Source organism: Apodemus sylvaticus, chromosome 1 (genome assembly GCF_947179515.1).
Source record: "Apodemus sylvaticus chromosome 1, mApoSyl1.1, whole genome shotgun sequence".
NCBI classification, from domain to species: Eukaryota; Metazoa; Chordata; class Mammalia; order Rodentia; family Muridae; genus Apodemus; species Apodemus sylvaticus.
In genome coordinates this window covers 175,517,047-175,538,172 of record NC_067472.1, presented here as the reverse complement: position 1 = coordinate 175,538,172, position 21,126 = coordinate 175,517,047, and the positions used below count along the sequence as shown (strand labels likewise).

Below are 21,126 nucleotides of genomic sequence, written 5' to 3'. Positions count from 1 at the left end.
CTGGAGAGGCTGAGGCAGGAGGATAAGGAACTCAAGAACAGTTTGGGCTATGGAGTCAGATTCTGTCTCTCAAGACCAGTGCGGGGAGGGGGCATGCCATGGCACACACCTTTAATCCCAGTACTGTGAAAGCGGAGGCAGGGGGATGGCTGTGAGTTTGAGGATGGTTTATTTTACATAGTGAGTTCCAGGTCAGGGCTTCATAGTGTGACTCTGAAGAGAGGAAGGAGAAAAGGAGAAGGGGGAGGGGAAAGGAGAGAGGGAGGGACAGGCAGGCTGAGGACTTGGGGGATTAGAATTAATGAGGCCCACTTCTGGGAGTGTCTGTGATGATCTTCTCAGAACTAACTGTATTCTGAGGACTCTGGCCTCCCAAGGTCCAGCCTCAGCTTGGAGAGGGGCTCTGAGGAAGGGGTGTCTAGCAGCAGCTGGAAGAACAATTCGAAGTCAATGGTGGGTAGAAGCTGACAACCTTGTGTTCTGCTCGAGATAGCTCTCCGGAGATCTCCAGACAGCTGAGCTCTTGCTAGAAAAAATTCTAAAAGCTCTCTAGATAGCTCATGGGTTTTCCAGCCAAAGTCAGAAAAGCTGCTAGAAAATATTCTTGGGTTTTCTGAGCAAAGTCAGAAATCCTGCTAGAAAAATTCCAAAGGAGCTCTATTTGCTTCCAAGCAGTTCTCTCTGGGTTGCTCTGTCTTACAGACCAAAACCCAGCCTTTTATATTATATATAACTTTATATATTAACTCAGTCATTTACTCCAGGTTCCCTTTCGATTATCCCATGAACCAGCATTTTCTGACCACAGGCCCTTGATGCTTAGGAAAAGACAGCAAGTGCATTAAACAACAACAACAACAACAACATGGCAAATGAATTCAGAGATCTGCCAGCCTTGCTAAGCACAAACAATAAACTTAGCTGGGTGGGATCTTGCTCTGTAATCAGCACTTCCTAAATCTTTCTATCTCCTTCCTTAATATCTTTCTGACGAGCTGTTTCATAGTGCAACACCTCTCTTCTTTTAGATCCGTGAAGCCCCTCATATAATTCATATTGCACCCTCATATTTTGCATAGTTGAGAAACTATATATTCTTGAACTCATGTTTTCAGAGTTCTTTGCCACGGCCTTAAGGGCTGTCCTGAAGGTCCCAGCATTTACCATTTGCTAAGGACATTAGCCACACCCTCACCTCCCTGACTTGTGCTGTCTCTAATTATCATGGAGTCATTAACCTTGGCAGAGAGGACCTTCCTGTATAGGAGGAACATAAGGTAAAATGTACAAACAAGCCTTACACCTAGCATCCATCAACCCTCGAGGAGGCCCACGCCCAGCTGGCTCTCCTCCAGGGATAGAAACCGTGTCATGCTGTCCCTTCTGCCATGGCCATGCAGGGCTCAGCACTGACCTAATCAGTGGACCAATCCCTCAACGGCATTATTAAGATGTGGGAAAAGCACAGCATAGATGGAGGGAGTGGTCCTGAGGGTCTTCTACCCTGGGGGCTCTGGCCCCATCACTGTTCCCTCTGCCCTGAGATCTGCTTCTGACACAGTCACTCTCTACACCATGGTGTGTTGTCCAAGGACATGAGGCCAAGTGACATACATTGAACCCTCTGAAACCGTGATCACACACAGGTCTTTCTTTATGTTCTTTTCACAGTGGCCAGAAAGATGGACTGACATGTTCAATCAGGCGAGGAGATACCTCCAAATCCCAGCCTGAATCCCCAGCCCTACCTCCTCTCTAAGCTAGGCCACTCTCTGAAAAGGACACTATCTAGTCTGAAAGCACCTTTGATGTTTCAGTTTATCTGTTGTCACCAAAATTACATTTCCTTCCTAAATACAGTTTTGGCCTCATTTATTACAAGGGTGGTGGAGCTCTCTTTAGCAGTACTTTTGAAAGTGTGCTGAGTGTTGGGTATGATTCTAGCATTTGGGAGGTAGGGGCAGAAAGATCATAAGTTCAAGTCCAGCTTGGGTTACACATGGAGTTTATACTTCAAAGAATACCACACACAGGGCGAGACGACGACTCACTGGCTAAGAGCACTGACTGCTTTTCCAGAGGACCTGGGTTCAATTCCCAGTAATTACATGCCAGCTTACAATGATTTGTAACTCTAGTTCTAGGAGATATGACACCTTCTTCTTGCCTCAGGGTCATATGCACATATATACACACAGACACAGATACCTGCATATAATTTAAACAGAATAAAGATAAACCTTAATATAAATGCACATACACATTTATCCCTCCAGCCCCCATCTTAGGTAGGGTTCCATTGCTGCAGAGAGACCCAATGACCAAGGCAACTCTTATAAAGGTAAACATTTAATTGCAGCTGGCTTACAGTTTCAGAGATTCTGTCCACTGTCATCATGGTGGGAAGCATGGCGGCATCCAGGAAGACATGGTGCTGGAGGAGCTGAGAGTGCCACAACTCCATCCAAAGGCAGCCAGAGGTTGTGGGGAGGCTCTCTTCTGCACTGAGCAGAGTGTGAACACTAGGAGACCTCAAAGCCACACAGTGATGCACTCCCTCCAACAAGGCCATGCCTCCTAATAGAGCCACTTCCCATGAGTCACACACATTCAAATCACCCCTACACACACACACACACACACACACACACACACACAGTGCAAATTATACAACCTATCAAGATGTCTTAGTCAGGGTTTCTATTCCTGCACAAATATCATGACCAAGAAGCAAGTTGCAAAGGAAAGGGTTTATTCAGCTTACACTTCCACACTACTATTGATCATCAAAGGAAGTCAGGACTGGAACTCAAGCAGGAGCTGATGCAGAGGCCATGGAGGGATGTTACTCACTGGCTTGCTTCCCCTGGCTTGCTCAGCCTGCTCTCTTATTATAGAACCCAAGACTACCAGCCCAGGGATGGCACCACCCACAAGGGGCTCTCCTCTCTTGATCACTAATTGAGAAAATGCCTTACAGCTAGATCTCATGGAGGCATTTCCTCACCTAAAGCTCCTTTCTCTGTGATAACTCCAGCCTGTGTCGAGCTGACACACAAAACCAGCCAGTACACAAGATGAACTTAAAACTTAGATAATTTCTTTAATGTGTGAGTGTTTCATCTGCGTGTGCATACATGCATCACTTTCTCCCCTGGTGTCCAAGAACGTGAGAAAAGGAATCAGATCCCTGGGGACTGGGGCTGCAGGTGACTGTGAGCTGCCACGTGGGTGCTGGGAATTGAGCCCAGAGACTGTGTAAAAGCAGTAGGTGTTCTTGATTGCTAAGCTATCTCTCCAGCATCTGCTAGATAAAAAAAGGTTTAAAGCATACTGGCCAGGACAACTAGCAAGTAAATACAAGTGACTTCAAGGTATGTGTTTGAAGCAAAAGAAAACATTCTGCTGTTGAAGAAACTCTCCAAGCGACTAGGGGTTTAAAAAATGCACCCAATGCAGCATTAAAGTAAAACTACTTAGGAAAAAAGGGATTTCCATTCTATGAGCAATTTGAAATAAAAACTTCAGAATCGTAAGAGTGACTCTACCATAATTTTCTGTAATAAAACATCTATTATAACAGATATAGCCATACAATAAAAGTCCCATTGTTCCAGAGACTGTATCATAACTGAAACAGGATAATTATAGAAATACTTGTGTGGGAATTGCATGTTCAACATAACCATTGAAAACCATTGTTCTCAGACTAAATAAGTCTTCCAGTGTGACACTCTCCCGTACCCTGACAGGAAGGCAAGGTGGATTTTTTTTTTCCAATCTTTTATGGCATTGTAATCTTCCACAGTCCCCTCAGGGCCATCTGTGACGCCTTCCCCAGGGCTCATCCAGAAGTCAGCTCTGTACCATATTTGGAAAGCAAGAATTCATCAGTGGGGTTTGAAGTAGGGTCTAATTCTTTTTCCATTCTTTTTTTTTAAAAATTACTACCTGGATGAGGTGTTGCATGATTTTAATCCCACAACTTGGGAGGAAGAAGCAGAAGAATTCCCACAAATTCAAAACCACTGTGGTCTATATAGTGAGTTGTATATAGTGGTCTATATAGGCCAACCAAAGCTGCATAGTGTGACCTTGTCACATCCCCACGAAACAAAAACAAATGTACTAGCATATATGTATTATATGCAGAGCTAGGTTTCATGAAAAAGTTTGTTCATGAAAAGTTTATGTCATATACTGGGACCACATTCACCGCGTTATCCTCTCTGGTGCCCATGATATTTTGGTTCCTTGTCCCAAATAGTGAGTGTCTTTTCTTCTTTCATAGAATATGGTTCTTATTGTAAATTTAAATTTTATTTTATGTAGATGGGTGTTTTCCCTGAATGTATGTCTGTGCCCCATTTATGCTCCTGTATCCATCGATGTAAGAAGAGGTGTCGGATTTCCCTGGATCTAGAGTTCTAGTGAGCTGCCTTGTGAGTGCTGGAAGTCTAAGCCAGGTCCTCTGGAAGAGCAACTAGTGCTCCTACTGCTGAGCCATGTCTTCATGCCTGTGTGCTTCATCTCTGTGGGACAGGACCTTGCTATGTAGCCATGGTGGCCTCACATGTGTAACGGTCCTCGTGTCTCAGCCTCTCAAATGCCACCACTGCCTGGCAGGGTTTATTCCTTCAGCGAGCAGATTCAGGGTGCAACAGAGCTCTGTCCGGTTCATTTGTAAATTCTCCCTTAGAATTCTATGGATGCCTTGTAGACCCTGGTCACAGCCAGAGGTCTGGTTCAGCCAGTGTCCTGTTCTTAGTGGACAGTGCACCTTTTGTCTCTTTCACAATATGCCCAGGTTGTTGAGAGCCTGGGTTCTTGACTTCATTTTATATGAGGACAGTAAGGAAGGGTTGGGAGTCAACCTAGGACTTTGTCTGGAAGCTGTATTTGTACTTGAGTAAGTTGGCACTTGAAAGGCTGGAGGTGCCGTGCTGTGGTGGCGCACACCTGTAATCCCAGCACTCTGGGAGGCAGAGGCAGGCAGATTTCTGAGTTTGAGGCCAGCCTGGTCTACAGAGTGAGTTCTAGGACAGCCAGGGCTAGACAGAGAAACCCTGTCTTGAAAAATCCAAATCCAAAAAAACCCCCAAAAACAAAAAAACCCAACCAAACAAACAACCAAACAAAAAAACAAAAACAAAAGAAAGGCTGGTGAGGTGGGGAGGCCTGGGGGAGGGGGGATTCAGCGGTGAGGAATCCTGAGGGAGTTGTGGGTCTACAGGACAGGAATGACAATAACCCTGGCTATGATGATGGTGCATGAAATATCAGAGCAAATGTGCAGACTGGAGGAGATGTGATAACTGTCTATGGAAGAATGAGCTAACCTTCAGCAGAGTGTTAGCCCAACACGGGGTTGTCCTCAGTCTCCACGTCTTGGCTCTGACAGCACTTCCAGAGCAGAGATCTCTCAAGGCAGCTTATAAAAGACAGGGTTTAATTGGGGTCACAGTACCGAGGTTAGAGGTTATGGTGGCAGAGTGGGAGGCAGGGTGGTGGGTGACTGGACAGGCAGCCAGAGGCTCACATGTTTTTTTTAAAATTACTTACAGTCATGGTTTGAATGTGCTTGGCTCAGGAAGTGGCACTATTTGGAGGTGTGGCCTTGTCAGAGTAGGTGTGTCACCATGTTTACAACTTAGTCCTAGCTGCCTGGAAGCCAGTATTCTGCTAGCAGCCTTCAGATGAAGATGTAGAACTCTCAGGTCCTCCTGCACCATGCCTGCCTGGATGCTGCCATGTTCCTGCCTCGATGAACCTCTGAACCTCTGAACCTGTAAGCCAGCCCCAATTAAATGCTGTCCATATAAGAGTTGCCTTGGTCATGGTGTCTGTTCACAGCAGTAAAACCCTAACTAAGACACTTATTTTTAAATAACTTTTAAGTGTGTTTGTGCACACAAGTGCAGTTGTCAGTGGAGGCCAGAGACATCCGAGCCCCTTGAAGCTGGAGTTAAAGGTGGTAGTGAACTGAACGTGGGGGCTGGGAACTGAACTTGGGTCCTCTGGAGAAGGAGTACTCCTTACCACTGAGCCCTTTCTCCAGCCACAAAGGGCTTATATTTTGGTCCACAAACAGGAATCAGAGAGCACACTGGATATGTCATCAGTTTTTTGAAACCTTAAAGCCCATCCCAGTGACACACCTCCATCAACAAGGTCACTTCTCCAAACAGTTCTACCGACTGGGGACCAGAGAGTCAAACTATGAGCCTTTGTGGGCTAATCTCATTCAGCTGCCAGGCTCAAGTGTTATCATCCTGGCCTCAAACTCTTATGTGTTTGTTTGTTTGAGGCAGGGTTCACTATGCAGTCCAGGACATCTAGAATTCTCGTTGTACACCAGGCGGGACCCAAACTCAAGAGATTTGCTTGCTTCTGTCTCCCAAGTGCTTCGATTAAAGGTGTACACCACCACATAAGGTAGCTAGCCTAAAACTGTTGAGCCTTCTGCCTCAGAAGGATCTCCTTCTGAGTAATGGGATTGTGAATGTGCACACCTGCCGCACGACTCTTTCACAGAGAAGCCGCTAGTGGACGTTTCTAGCTGTCAGGGTGATCGTTTTATGACTGCATTCATCGTCTGTGTGAACGTCTTATAGCCCAGCCTCTGTTCTCCACTGCACTTTCTTGTTCCCATCATCTCTACAAGCGTCTTCTGGTACTTAGGCAAAGGAGCCAACAGGAGAGTCCAGTTTTCGGACGTGCCACCAGAGGGCGCTGCCCGCAGGGGGCACTGAAACTCGTCAAGTCGTAGCCATAGGAAGGGCAGAGAGCTAATAATCTATTTTTAAGCCTCAGTTAACTTTGGCTCTTAAAAGTCACCCAAACTCAGGCAAAAGCTCCTACTCGAAAATACACAGAATTTTCCACTCCAGACAGGAGAATCTTGCTATTAAAAGGATTTCGAAGCTTTCTAAGAAGACAGAAAAGAGCGAATAACATGACTTTGCATAGGAAATCATCTGAATGCCCGCGGAAGCTCTCCACCTCCCCGCTAGGGGCCACATGCACCTAAACTGGAGTTCATTCGCCATACTTTGTATTTTGGTGGCATTGGCTGGCCCAGCCCCTCTGAATCTCATTTGTGAACGACAACCGTGCCTATTCGGCAAGACTTTGCTCAGGGTTAAAGTTCACAGTATTGGGAGAGATTGCAGAAGCCTTTTGGGGATTTGGCATAGTTCCAGGCCAGTCCAAGAGTCCTTGGGGCCAGGGGTTGGGGACGGCTCCCTCGGGCTCACTGGATTGTTCTGCTACTCTTTGCTCTCTTTCTGAGTGACTCCCTTTACCCTAAGAGTGGAGTGGGCTCCTTTCTGGCCCTAGGAGATCTGAAAGCTACACCAGCCCCTGCGCGCTCCACGCAGGCCCCAGCGATAATTAACCAGTAGTCGCTCCTGGCCGCTCAGGCCCCTGTAGCATCTCCCACGCCCAGGACCCTGTCGCGGGGGAAAGGCTCCTGGCAGGTCACAGACGAAGAGCAGAGTGATCTAGGGGAACCTTCCAGGAGCCATCCCAGATCCTAGGAGGTGAGGTTGGGCATTGAGTGGGGTGGCCAGGCAGGGTCGGTGGTGTGTGTGTGTGTGTGTGTGTGTAGCTGGTCCGCCTGACACAAAGTCCCCTCCAGTTCCTCCCCATTCCCTCAGGCACATAGCTTTCTAGCCAGGGTCTTGGTGTCAGTCAACCAGACGCGGGGGCGCGGGAGGGACGCGTCGCCCCGCCATCAAATCTTTCCCCAGGCCTGGCCCAACTTGAGGACCCGGACCCGCGGGGACCCAGGGCTCTGCGACCCGGAAGGCCGGCGGAGCCGGAAGGTGGGAGGGCGGAGCCAGGGTGGCGGTGGCCTGTGAACGCCTGTCTGGAGCACTCAGAGCGGAGCGGGCCTCAGTGCCCGGGCGGTCCCAGACTCCAGCTCGGTAAAGGTGCACGCGGGGAGGCCGGGGTCTGTGGAGCCGATCGGGGACTCTACGGTGTCAGGCACACTGCTGGAGCTGTTCATCTCAATGCAAAGGAACTGAGACGGGGCCAGGCCTAAGCTGCAGCGCCGAGGTTGGAGTGGTGAACAGCTCAGTGCGCTTCCAGCCACTGCCTGGGTGCTCGGGAGTGCGCGTGCGCGGCGCGGTGGCTCCCAGAGCGCAAGCCTAGCGCCTAGCGGACTGCAGGGCTTGGCCCAGAGCGGGAGGGAACCTGGGTTCTAGTTTAGGGATGGCCAGGAAAGGATGTCGGGAAGGGATGTCAAGGACTCAAAAGGCCAGATTAGTTGGAGCTGTTGTTGAGAAGCCTTATTCTATGATTAAGCAGATAAGGTGTGTGCATGGCCCGGTGCACTGGAGGGAACCTGGGCTCTAGCTTAGGGATGGCCTGGAAAGGATGTCGGGAAGGGATGTCAGGGACTCAAAAGGCCAGATTAGTTGGAGTTGTTGTTGAGAAGCTTTCAGCTGTGCCTCAGTAGTGCAGAGGGCACTGCGCTGCTGAGTGCTGGGTATCCGGCCAGGTCAGCTCAGTCTGTGAGCTGTGTAGTGAGCCTACCGCGGACCACTTCTGATCTTGCAAGAGAAGTCGGAAAGGTCTAAGATGTGTGTAAGATTTTATTATTGCTGTTATTTTGAGACAGGATCTCACTATGTAACCTTGCCTGATCTTTTCTGGGATTCCTACTGTAGCCTCCCCCATGCTGGGGTTACAGGAGTGAGCTAGCACACCCTTGCTTTCTTCTCATTTTTAAATACCAGCAGTCAAGTAATTAAACAACTTTGTGGGGTGGAAGAACAGGAGATGAACTTTACAGAGGACAGAGTGCAACTTGGGGTCTGTAAATTCTGGAGAGTGAAACAGGATAGTGATTTCCAAAGTCCTGTTTTCCACTCAGTTTCTGTTTCGATTCTCCCTGCACTCCCACCCCCAACCCTGGGCTCCCAACACACTTCCTCCCTGTGCACTGGGGATTTGAATCCCAGCTTTGTCTAAGATTGCTATAAAGAACATGGAGCCCCTGTTACTCTGAGCCCTCCTCCTCTGTCCCTCACAACTTGATTGGACTCAGGTCAGGCTGCTGTGCAAAGATTTGAGTTTTCACCTCCCCTGTGTGTGTCCAGAGCCCTGCTGTCATCTTCCCACCAGTCTGGGTGACCGTAAGATGTCAGGGCTCCCAGGTAGCATTTGTCTTCCCTGTGGCTGGCAGGTGGACTTCCGCTGACCAGGGCCTGTTTCGAGGACGGCATTATTGAAATAGCTGTGCTCCTGTGGGAAGGTCCTGTCTTCTGTGCCCCATCTCCTCTGCACTCTCAGACAGAGGCGGCCCTGGCAAGAAGAGAGATGGGACATGTTACCTTTAGATCTCTTGAGCCTGAAGAATGCAGGAAGTGAAAGGCTTTCACACAGACTCAGGGTCCCAAACCTTTCTTTCACAACCAAAACCTGTTGCTGCCATAACTTCTGCAATTATTCTTCAGGAAGCCTAAGCCAGCCTTGCCTTGCAGTGGAGACTGCAGAAGCCCAGCTGAAGGGGAACCTTTCATGCCCCACTCTCCTGCCCCCTGGCACCTGCTAAGGAGCCTGGCTTGTCTTCTGGCAAAGGCTTGTCTGGGCTTGGTAGAGCCTGAGAATGGTGTGTGCACAGTGGTCCCTTTTCTTCTCCACGGGTTTTGACTTAAATTTATTCAGAGCAAGTCTGGAAGTAGATCAGCCTCTGAGTAGGTAATGGAGGGTAAAATGGGTGAGTCCCGCGCCCCTTGCTCCAGCCCCTCCCCACTTGCCCACAGTTTTACATTCTGTAGTTTTGGCTACCCACAACCCAATAGTAAGTGGAAAATTTTCAGAAATAAACTATTTACGAGTTTTAAATGCTACGCAAGCTTTACCTCAAGGGCTGTTCTCTATGGTTAGAAATTTCATTCTGAGCAGCATGATGAGCTCAAGGAACCTCATTTACAATGCCAACAAACCAGAGCACACGGTCTGGAAGGACTGATTCACCGTGGCTCAGGCATCTGCTGCAGCCTCCGACTGCATTCCTCATGCATGAGGGGCTGCTGTGTGCATCTCTGTCCCAACTCCTTCACGAGCATTGTCTCACTAGGAAACCAGCATTGTGAGAGCGCAGATCCTTACTCTGTGATTTGGAGCAGTACCTGTGTGCTGGGGCTGAAGCTGCCCCTCAGAACCGGAATGGTACAAGCCTTGAGCTTCTGAGAATGGGTGGTGTCCTGCAGTCCTCTGAGACCTGGGCTGCACCTGACTAAAAAGCCAAAAAACTGGCTGTGCACCAAAGCTAAACTAGGAAGTGGTTCGCTCCTTTACAGATTGGGGGTGGGGTATTAGTCTTGTGAAAGGAAGGTATTCATGTAAAGTTTATCACCATGGATAAGGCAGAGATGATGGTGCAAACCTACAGTACTGGGGATTAGGAGCCTGATTCAGAAGACCATGAGTTCTAGGTTAGCCTGAGTTACATAGTCAGTAAAGAAGTCTCCAAAGGGAGTGGGGTTGAGAAAATGGGACATTTCCAGGGCTAGAGCACAACATACAATATCCAGAAGTTCATGAATTAGCCTTTGGGTCAGTCTGGTGGCTCTATGGTTTCCTATAAGGGCTCAGAACTCCCAGAGTCTCAGGGACAATTTTATTTTAAGAGATTCTGAGTCTGCATAGTTCTTGGGTATCAAGAGAGACCAACCAAAGCCCAGTAGAATGTCAGGCTGTGCACAGTAGCCTGGGACTCCCTCAGGAAGTTCCCTCAGCTGACTAATGCCTCAGCCTCCTAGAATTAGGATGTTTCTCTTAGAAGTCTCACCTCTGCTGCCTTTTCTCCCCAGCCTTATGAGGTGGCCTGTCAGCCTGTGGGCTCTCCTTACCCACCAGTCCCTCTGTGGGACACAGTGCACCTCACCTGTGGCTGTGCTTCTACTGTCACTTCCCAGCCAGCAAGGCAGTGCGTCCTGACCCCAGCAAACTGCGCTGAGGCTCAGTGCTCCTCAGGGCTCTCTGTGGTTCCTGTATCCTGACAGCCCCTGGCAGGCTCTTGTTTTGAGATGGGGTCTCTTGCTCTTTAGAGCAGGCTGGATCTCACTGGGTAGCCCAGGCTGGCCTCAGACACATCTGACCTTTCTTCTTCCGCTTCCCAAGTGCCAAAGTTGCATCTATGAGCCACCATGCCAAGCATCAAACCTCTGGAGATCTTTGATTCATTTTGTTCTGTGATTGTTTCATCTTGGTAGTTTATATTGTTCCTGGTATTCTTTATTATTAATTAACTTAGTAATCATTATTATTTTTATTTTGGTAAAGAGTCTGGCTATGTAATCCAGGGCTGGCCATGGCTTCATAATCCTCCTGCTTTAGCTTCCCCAGTACTGAGAGTCCTGCCCTGTGGTACCAAACCTAGCTCCTGTCTCTGCCTGCAATGTCCCAACAGGGTCTGCAGTGCCACCGGCTGTGTCTCATCAGCCAACCTCCCTGCATCCCTCTTGCTTGTCCTCTACAAGGCCCAGCCTATAAGTGGTCTCTCTCTCTTTATCTTTTTCTTTCCTTCCTTCCTTCCTTCCTTCCTTCCTTCCTTCCTTCCTTCCTTCCTTCCTTCCTTCCTTTCTTTCTTTCTTTCTTTCTTTCTTTCTTTCTTTCTTTCTTTCTTTCTTTCTTTCTTTCTTTCTTTCTTTCTTTCTAGCATGGTTCACGGCAGACCTATGGTCTCCATATAGAACTGTATTTCCAGCCCCATTTTCATTCCATCTTAAAGCTAAGGATCTGACTCTTGGCTCCAGGTTACCCAGCAGACAAGTGACAGTGTGGCCTCAGAGTTTTGTCCTTTCCCCACTTTCTGGTTTCGCTCACAAACCTTGCCACATCAAGAGGCCATCTGGTTCTGCATTTCCTGTTCCCGACAGCCTTTACACATTGACGGTTGTGTGAGCCACTTGAAGGGGTCTTGGTGTGAGAGGTCAGACTTAGCTTGCTGGGGCTTGTGAAGCCTGTGGCTGAGGCTGCTTCCTCATTTGTCAGAAGTCTCAAGTTAATCAGAGGGCAGAAAAGACCTTTCATCCACTGGGCTGCTTCCAGAGCCTGTTAGCTCATGCCCGGTCCCTGGCTTCAGAGAAACACAAAGGGCTGTGTGTCTGTTTGGCACATGCATGGACGAGCAATTCTTCCCAGAAGATGGGTGCACTTTCTAAAATCCTATAACACGTTACATTTGGGTCAAATGCTCACAAGTGTATTAAAACTCCCCTTCAGCCGTAAGGTTTGGTGGTATCATCTCTCCTATTATCCAAGTACTCAAAAGCCTGAGGGAAAAACGATTGAGTCTAGACTGGTCTGGAATATGTAGCAGGACTTTATCTCAACAAACAAACAAACAAACAACTGAAACTGGGACGGAAGGGATGAGTCAGAGGTACTGATTATTCTTTCAGAGGACTGTGGTTCGATTCCCAGCACCCACATGGTATCTCACAATGGTCTGTAACTCGAGTTCAGGGGATCACTGCCTTCTGAGGGCACAGACACATATGCACCAGAACAGATTCATACACTTTTTTTTTTAAGTTCACAGAATGAGGAATAGTAAACACCCACCCGTCTCTTTGAATCATCCCCAGGGTCTGCTGAGATGCCCATCATGGTAGATGACATCATGAAGCTCCTGTGCTCCATTTCCCAGGAGAGGAAGATGAAGGCGGCCGTCAAGCACTCTGGAAGGGGTGCCGTGGTTGTGGGGGCGATGGCCTTCGTCGGTGGCTTGGTTGGTGGCCCACCAGGATTAGCTGTTGGTGAGTGAGAGTGATTTCACAGGTACAGCCAGGCTTGGGGCTATCATAAAAGGTCAGGAACATGCAAAGTTCATAGACAGCCTGGGCTACTTAGTATGTTTCAGGCCTCCAGCATGCTTGAAGTTTTTGGAACCACATGGGAGAATGACCTGGTAAGTAAGAATGGTGCCTATCACGTGGCCTGCGCAGGGCCAGTCTGTCTTTATAGTATGTCCTTTCAGAACCACAGCATCTGAGCTTCTGTGTAATGCAGAATTCTCTTGGCCTTTCTGTTTGTAACTCTCAGAGCCTGAAGGCACCTTTCCTCTAATGCCAGGAAGCCAGTGGCTCTGCCCTTTCTCTAGCGATATATCCTTGACTCTAAAAGTACTGAGGGTGTCTGGGTCCGGAGAAGGGAGCCGCGAAGAAACTAAGCTCGCCAAGTGCCTTCCTTGAGTGTGGCTGTGTCCTTGTGTGTTTTCTCCTGCTCTGAGAGAAGACTGTGACCAAACACAGCTTGGGGTTGGAAGGCTTTATTTCAGCATGAAGGAGAGGCAGGGCAGGAACTCAAGGCAGGAGCTGAAGCAGAAGCCACTTGACGCTGCTTCCGGCTTCTCCTGGCGCTTTCTCCTCTGATGGACCACTCAGCGTGGTGAGACTCGCATTCCCACACAGGCTGGGCACCTGCCAGGTGTTTCTGCCCTGACTCCTGCCTTGTGCGGACCGCCTAGGCTAGGGACTCATCCCTTGAGTCCAGTCTTGCCAGAAACTCTTGCTAGGTGGTTTCCAGTCTCCACATCCCAGCAGGCTGGCTGGAGGGAAGCTCTTTGGGGCTGAGGTCGGTTTTGGTTTCCCAGGATGCTAACACCCCTCCCCGCTTGCTCTGTTCTTCCCTTCAGTGGCAGGCTTGCCGTCTGAGAACATTGCATTAAAAGGAAGCTACCTTTCCTAGAAACGGAAGTACCCACGCGTGCGCGGGTGGTCCAGACTTTCCCCTTTCGTGTTTTTAAATTCTGTGAATTCAGGAGTCAGGACATCAACTTCTAACCACGACAGGAGAAGACAGCCCATTTCTTGTTTCCCTAGAGATGCCCTCACCTTCCACTCCTACATAAGTGTCCTGGGGACGCTTGTCCGGGGCTGTTGTATCCTATAGCTCCGTCCTGTCTCTGCTGTGGCAGCCCATGTGTTATTCAGATTGAGTGAAGCTGGCCTAGAGCGGAGTCTGTCTGGACCTGCTGCTTCCGGCCCCTGGTTACCGTGGTGCTTCATTTGTTTTCAAAATACACAGGGATTCTCCTTTCTCTAAAGGCCTAGTAGCAATTCGTGCATCGATGTCCTGATATCCCCACTGCATTAAGTGCTCTTGTAAATCAAATATTGATGTTCCGTACCGAGGTACTACAAATGCTTGCAGCACGGTCAGATCAAGAGGTTCACTGTGTCAAGGAGGAAAAGTTCAGTCGAACTTGTGTATGAACCGGTTTTCCCTTTCTGGACTGCCTCGTTCCTTTAGAGACTAAATCTGGCTGCCCGCTTGTATTGGGAGACAGAGGAACTGTCTGTCTGCTTCCAGAGCTGTATCGCTTGGGTGTCAGTCTCTGTCTTCTGAGTCCAGCCTACAAGTTGTAGTGGGAATGTGTTTCCCTGGTAGGCTGTGGGGACCGAGCAGCCAGCGCTATCGCCATGCTGTGAGGTCTCTGTTTGACTAACCAGTGCACAGTAGCCTTGCTTTTCTTCCAGTTGCCTTTTTTAGAATTTTGGTATAGGGTCTCACTCTGTAGCCCTGGCTGTCCTGAACTTCCATATATATATAGGCTGGCTTTGAACTCACAGAGGTACCCCTTGCATATGCCTCCCAAGTACTGGGCTTAAAGGTATAGGTCACTATGTCCAACTGATGCTTTTGTTTTTGTTTTTGTTTGTCTTTTTGGTTTTTTTGTTTTATTGACACAGGGTTTCTTTTGTAGTCCTGGCTGTCCTGGAACTTGCTCTGTAGACCAGGCTGGACTTGAACTCAGAAATCCGCCTGCCTCTGCTTCCAAGTGCCTCCTGAGTGCCTGGATTAAAGATGTTGACTAATCCCCACCCTTCGATGAGACTCGTTATTTTTATTTATAAGTACACTGTAGCTGTCTTCAGACACACCAGAAGAGGCCATCAGATCCCATTACAGATGGTTGAGAGCTACCATGTGGTTGCTGGGAATTGAACTCAGGACCTCTGGAAGCACAGTCAGTGCTCTTAACCACTGAGCCATCTCTCCAGCCTGACACTTTCCTTTTATAACCTCATTTTCCTTAGTCTCTTCTGGCCTGTGACAGTTTCTATGCCTTTTGTTGTTTTCCTGACCTTCTGCATCAGTCCAGGCGTACGTGACATCCTGTGGCATCTCCAGTGAGGCTGACCTGGTAACTTGGTCAAAGTCGTGTGTGATGGGTTGTTCCACTTTTTTTTTTTTTTAGATTTTATTTATTTATTATATCTAAATACACTGTAGATGTCAGACACTCCAGAAGAGGGTGTCAGATTTCATTACGGATGGTTGTGAGCTACCGTGTTGCTGGGATTTGAACTCAGGCCCTTCAGAAGAGCAGTCGTTGCTCTTAACCACTGAGCCATCTATCTCTCCAGCCCGGGTTGGTCCACTCTTAAGATTTCGGTTTCTCACCCCATATTCTGTCCCGTGGGAACGACTCACTAAGTCTATCCCAGCTGTGTCTGTGACTGTGATTGCTGATATGTACAAGTCATGGGAGGCTTTAAAGATACAGATCTGATTATTGTGCCCAGTGGCAGCTGTTGTCTGCCACACAGAGAAACCCTGTCTTGAAAAATAAACAACAAAACAACATTAAAAAATAAAAATTAAAAACAATGTTTCTAGGAGGGAGGGGACTCTGTGAAGGGGGATCACGAGGGGGTTTGGGATATAAATCAGGAAAGGCAGACAGACAGACAGACAGGATCCACGTCTGTTAAGAGAGCTTGGTTGACATCTGAGCTGCTCTCCCACCCTTATTCCACAATACCAAGAAATTTAAAAATAATGTTTTTCTGACTGGTCGAGGTGGCTGGCACACACTTGTGATAATTCAGCTGAGATGCTGAGGCAGGGGGATTGTTTGTTCTAGACTGCCCCAGGATCCATAATCCTGGTCAGAGAGAGTAAAGCAAAGCCCCCTTTGGATAGAGAGCTAGTAGATTATGTTAGGTTTGTTTGGGGGAATGGAATGACAGAATCTCCAAGAGAAGAACCTGACTTGCCCCAGGGTCATTTCCCAGGTGAGTTCTCTGGGAATTTCCTAAGCATTTCTCTGGGCATGGTTCCTCTCACCCACTGAACTGATCGACTGGACACGGGCTTGAGTTATTTTGGAAGGGGGATCTCAACTGAGAAAATGCCTCTCCCCCACTAGACTGGCATGTGGGCAAACCTGTGGTACATTTTCTTGATTGATGATTGAGGTGGAGAAGCTCGGCTCACTGTGGGCTGTGCCATTCCTTAGCTGGTGGTTCTGGGCGCTGTAAGAAAGGAGCTGAGCAGGCCAGTGAGCAGCGTTCCCACCCTGACTTCCCTCAGTTATGGAGTGACCTGAGGGGTAAGATGAAATTGACCCATTCCTCCCCTAGTTGTTTAGTGTCATGGTGTTTATCACAGCAATAGAAACCCCTAAGACAGCCACACTGTGGGAACAGTTCAGCCTCCCAGCCTTTCCAGACAAATGGGTTTCCCCAGAAGATGCACGTCCCTCTGGGCTTCTCCTTTGTGGAGACAGATTGTTCTGGGAGTCACAGGAGTGGGGGTGATCTTCAGCCATGAAGGGGATCTTAGTTGACACAGTTCTGAGGTAGGGAGGGTATAAGTGGGAGACACAAATTTGAGTATCAATTATCTGGACCAAATGGACTAGAGACCACATCAGCCTTTGCCCTGCTGAGTGCCTGGAGGAAGCTGGGCTTGCTGTGCCCTGCTGTGAGTGTGCCCACTTGTCATGACAGTGACTACATTCTTGGCAAGAAACAAAGGCCATTGTTGGAGACTGAGGCTGACTAATTGAGCCCTTCCTTATTTTCCAGGGGGAACTGTTGGGGGCCTGTTAGGAGCCTGGATGACGAGTGGACAGTTTAAGCCTGTTCCTCAGATCCTAATGGAGCTGCCTCCTGCTGAACAGCAGAAACTTGTTAATGAAGCCGCCGCCATCATCAGGAACTTGGACTGGACAGACGCTGTGCAGCTGACCGCCCTGGTCATGAGTAACCAGGCCATGCAGCAGAAGCTCTTGGCCATGCTAACAACCTATGTCACCAAGGAGCTGCAGGCTGAGATCCGCTACGACGACTAGGTCGCTCCCCCTGGGGAGTGGGGCTTTCATTTTAGATGATTCTGTGGCTCTCTGAAGGTGTCCAGGGAATGGGGGACGCCTGACAGGTACTTCTGGGAAACTTGTATAATACCAGCATTGATTGTAAGCTGCTGTGCTAGTACTTCCTGTTGGATGGTTGTGCTGGAGAAGCCTTGGCCATGCGTCTTGGGCTGTGTGTGCTATGGAGTGACCTGAGGTGTAAGATGCCTGCTGTAGGCATTCACAAACAGTTCGGAGTCCTCCTAATCATGTGGGTCTAAAAGAAGTTGTCATGTTGTTGGCTGGCCGACTGTAGCAGATGCTTGTCTTTCTGGGAAGAGCGTACCCCCAGGCACCTGTCACGGCATTGGATGCCCTTAGGCTCTGGGGTCTTGGGGTTCAGAGCCAGCTCTTGTCTGCACTGGGTTTACCAGCTGAGTGTTTCCCTTCCTTGGCCAGGGACTTCCCAGTGGCCTCATGATGACAACGGTCCCTCCTTTGAATGAAGCCACAGATGTCAGGCAGTCTCTCTGTTCAGCTCTGTTTCCTGGGCTAGCCTTGACGTTCTGGGCTCACATGATCCTGCTCCATAGCCCAACTGGTATCACCATACCTAACTTGACCTCAGAGACTGTTCTCCACTCCACTTTTCCTAAGACCTCCCTGCTCTCCTCTATGCTGGCTGCAATCTGCAGTTCATCTGTGTGAAAAGACAAAATTACCAGTGAATCTGAGTTCAAAGATCCTAACTAAGCTGGGCGCTGTGACGCATCCCCATTCCCACAGTCCCAGGTAACAGCCGAGAGGGAACATCCTTGGGCCCAGGAATTCAAGGCCAGCCGGACATCTCGGAAGCTGGGAGATAGGGAAGACACGCGCACTCTCTTAGTTGGCTTTTATCTGCAGTCACAGAATCAAGAGGCAGTGAGTGATCTGATGAGATGGAAAGAGAGGGTAGGTGGGGTTAGGGTGGAGGGGATGGGAGGGATAGTGGAGGTGGGGGGCGGGGGTACGACCAAGGGAAAGCAGAAACAACAAGAGCACTAGGTTAACCTCCCATGACACTGGTTGTTTGTGGATCGGGCTAGCCTGTCCTCCATTTCCCTAAGTGACAGTTGTTCAAATCTGACAAGTAGCTTGTTTTTGTTTGTTTTCCTTGTGGTGTTGTGGATGGAGCCCAGGGCCTTGTGAGAGCTAAGTGCCACCCTGAGTCCTGCTCCCAGTCTTCCTATCTTGGTAGATCCTAGGCAAGTCTCTGAGTGATCTGGGAATCTGCTGATTACCGGCGAGCCTGGGCCCCAGCCCTTGACTGACTCAACTTTGGTCTGGTCGGTTGGTCCTAGTGCTGGAGCTCCACCAGTAACGTCACAGCATCCATTTGATTACGTATTTGATTCTTCCTTTTTCTCCCTCGTTGGAGAGGCTCACTCCTGGAAGGCAGGAGCTTGTGTCTTGGTCACCCTTTCCATCTCCAGCTTGCTCCTGCCGGGCACCGTGGCTTTGATGCAGTAGACACTCAATAAATATATATTCTTAAAGCCGTGTATTTTATATCTTTGTTTGTTTATATATTTATGTATTTATTTTACATGTTTTTGTCTGCATTTATGTAAGTATGGTGTATGTGTCTGGTTCCTACAGAGGCCATGAGGGGACACTGGACCTCCTAGAACTGATGATACTGACACTTGTGAGCCACCATGTGGGTGCTGGGAACTGAACCCAGGCCCTCTGCAAGAGCATCAATGTCTACACAATCTCCCCTCTAGATTTTTTTTTTATTTTTGTTATTTTTTATTATATAAGTACACAGTCACTGTCTTCAGAGACACCAGAGGAAGGCATCAGATCTCAATACAGATGGTTGTGAGCCACCATGTGGTTGCTGGAAATTGAACTCAGGACTTCTGGAAGAGGGCACTTAACCACTGAGCCACTGCTGTTTTTTTTGTTTTGTTTTGTTTTGTTTTTTTGTTTTGATTTTTTTTGTTTTTTGTTTTGTTTTTTGTTTTTTGTTTATTTTGAGACAGGGTTAAGCCCTGGTTGTCCTGGAACTCACTCTGTAGACCAGGCTGGCCTCGAACTCAGAAACCGCCTGCCTCTGCCTCCCAAGTGCTGGGATTACAGGCGTGCGCCACCATGCCGGGCAAGTCTTTGCATTCTTATTGTTTCTGTTTTTTGTTTGTTTAGGTCTTTTTTTTTTTTTTTTTTTTTTTTTTGGACAGGATTTCATACTGTAGCCCAGGCTAGCCTCCAACTCTATGTAGCCAAAGATGACCTTGAACTCTTGATTCTCCAGCCTCCACCACTGCCAAGTGTAGGGATTGCAGAGGTTGACCTTCATGTCAGGCTTCAGGAATTATTTTTGGAAGTCATTGTTTTGAAAATCGCTTCCCATGGGATTCCTCTAGGAAGGAAACGTGTGACAAAAGAGACCTAGTATCCAGTTTTAAGCCATTTGAAGCCACTGAGCTGCTAGCCACAGAAGCTGGAGTTTGGCCTGGTATCCCTAACCCAGAGCCCTGGCTGGAGTACTGTGTGGTCCCATAGTTTTCACAAACAGGTTTGAGACATGTTTTCACATGAAATAGTTTTAGTCAAATGTATTCTGTCTCTGAAGTGGGGGATTCCCAACCTCAGATACTTCTACTCCAAGGTCTCCCTGATGCTGTAACCTTTCAAAACTACAACCTGACTATCATCAAATTACTAATAAATTACTTTTCCCTGAAAAAGTCACTTTCTGTGTATTTTGTGGAAACCGCTTCTGAAGCCCTAATAAGGAAGATTGCCCGGGGTGTGGCTTCACAGGACAGGTAAAAGCTCCCTGGCCCGGTTTCCCGAGGGCCATTTCCGGCCAGCGTTGGCCATGTTGCTGCACGACAAGCCTCGCCTTCTCTGTGCCCAAGTCCTGTGCAGGCAGAGCTGGGACCTGGGTTCTCTGCATGGCGGCGGCGCGGACTCTGCAGTCAGCGCGGGGTGCTGGACTAAGGGCCCTTTGCAGGGCAGATATCTCTGTGTGTGAAGGAAGCCTGTGGACTTCCTAGACCCCATGGGGCTAGGGCTGGAGGGGGTGGAGCCTTTGTCTCAGAGTCTGCCTCAGTGGGCCTCGGTGGGTAGCCTAGGTGACACCTGGAACTCATGATGCCAGTGGAAGGGGTGGGGCAGGGCTGGGAGCAGATGCCATCTTCGGAAACTGGCTCTTCTGGTTCAACCTGACATTCTTTGTTCTTCTGGCTAAACAGTAAGGGACCCTGACAACCCCTTGCTCACAGCCCCTTGAGCTAAAGGTCTAAAATCAGGATCCTACTTCCAGTTGCTATATCTCCGAAGTCACCCACCTTTAGTCTAGAGGTGAGGACACTGGTCGACAGATTCGTGGCAATAATAACACAATTAAGATTTTTGGCTCAGTGTTTCAAGCCAGGGGATACTTCTTTTTGTTTTGCTTTGTCCCTTTGAGTCAGGGCCTCACTGTATCACTGTATAGTCTAGGCTGTGGAACATAACAATCCTCCTGCCTCAGCCTCCCGACAGCTGTGAGTAGAGGCGTGTGCCCCATTTTGAACACTTTGTCAAATTCTGCGGTTCCTTACACCCAAGCCTATAGAAAAGTCAAGAGTTGTAATAGAATCCCCTTTGTCAGACCTGACACAAACCTTAAAGGGACCCAGAGGATGCGAATTGTGAAAAGAAGCTGCCTGAATTCGCTCAGAACCAGACACTGTCGACCATGGTCCGCGCTTAGCTCTGCTGGGTTGGCCTTGGCTTAACTGGTTTGATTTTATTTAGGTTGGAGTTGTTTTTGAGATAGGGCTTCATGGTGTAGTTAGAGGCTTGTCTCAAACTATGATCTTTCTGCTTCAGTCACCTAAATTCTAAGATCACAGGCATGTGCCACCACACCCACCTTTAGCTCTGTATTGTAGAACAAGTCTGAGAAACTGTTCCCTTCCTTTTATTTGTTTCTGATTTTTCCTGCTGATAACTTAGAGAAATCCAGTAAAGTATAATCCCTATGACAC

At 48.5% G+C, this 21,126-nt stretch overlaps 1 protein-coding gene and 1 non-coding gene across 5 annotated transcripts; one reads left to right on the top strand and one right to left on the bottom strand.

The window, feature by feature from the left end:
- Positions 1-604: 604 nt before the first annotated feature.
- On the bottom strand, positions 605-667 carry LOC127676652 (U7 small nuclear RNA). Its single transcript, XR_007976094.1, has one exon. It is a non-coding gene; the product is annotated as a U7 small nuclear RNA (small nuclear RNA).
- Positions 668-7,210: 6,543 nt separating this feature from the next.
- LOC127670769 (protein C19orf12 homolog) lies at positions 7,211-18,639 on the top strand. 4 transcript variants are annotated; one of them, XM_052165299.1, is made up of 3 exons: positions 7,211-7,541; positions 12,606-12,776; positions 16,836-18,639. In XM_052165299.1, the coding sequence occupies exons 2-3, from the start codon at positions 12,617-12,619 to the stop codon at positions 17,099-17,101; spliced, it is 426 nt and encodes a 141-aa protein (XP_052021259.1). In that variant the 5' UTR covers positions 7,211-7,541; positions 12,606-12,616; the 3' UTR covers positions 17,102-18,639. The 4 variants fall into 4 exon arrangements, with proteins under 4 accessions (XP_052021259.1, XP_052021244.1, XP_052021237.1 ...); XM_052165284.1 differs by lacking the exon at positions 7,211-7,541 and adding an exon at positions 7,839-7,928; XM_052165277.1 differs by lacking the exon at positions 7,211-7,541 and adding an exon at positions 7,839-7,934.
- Positions 18,640-21,126: the final 2,487 nt, after the last annotated feature.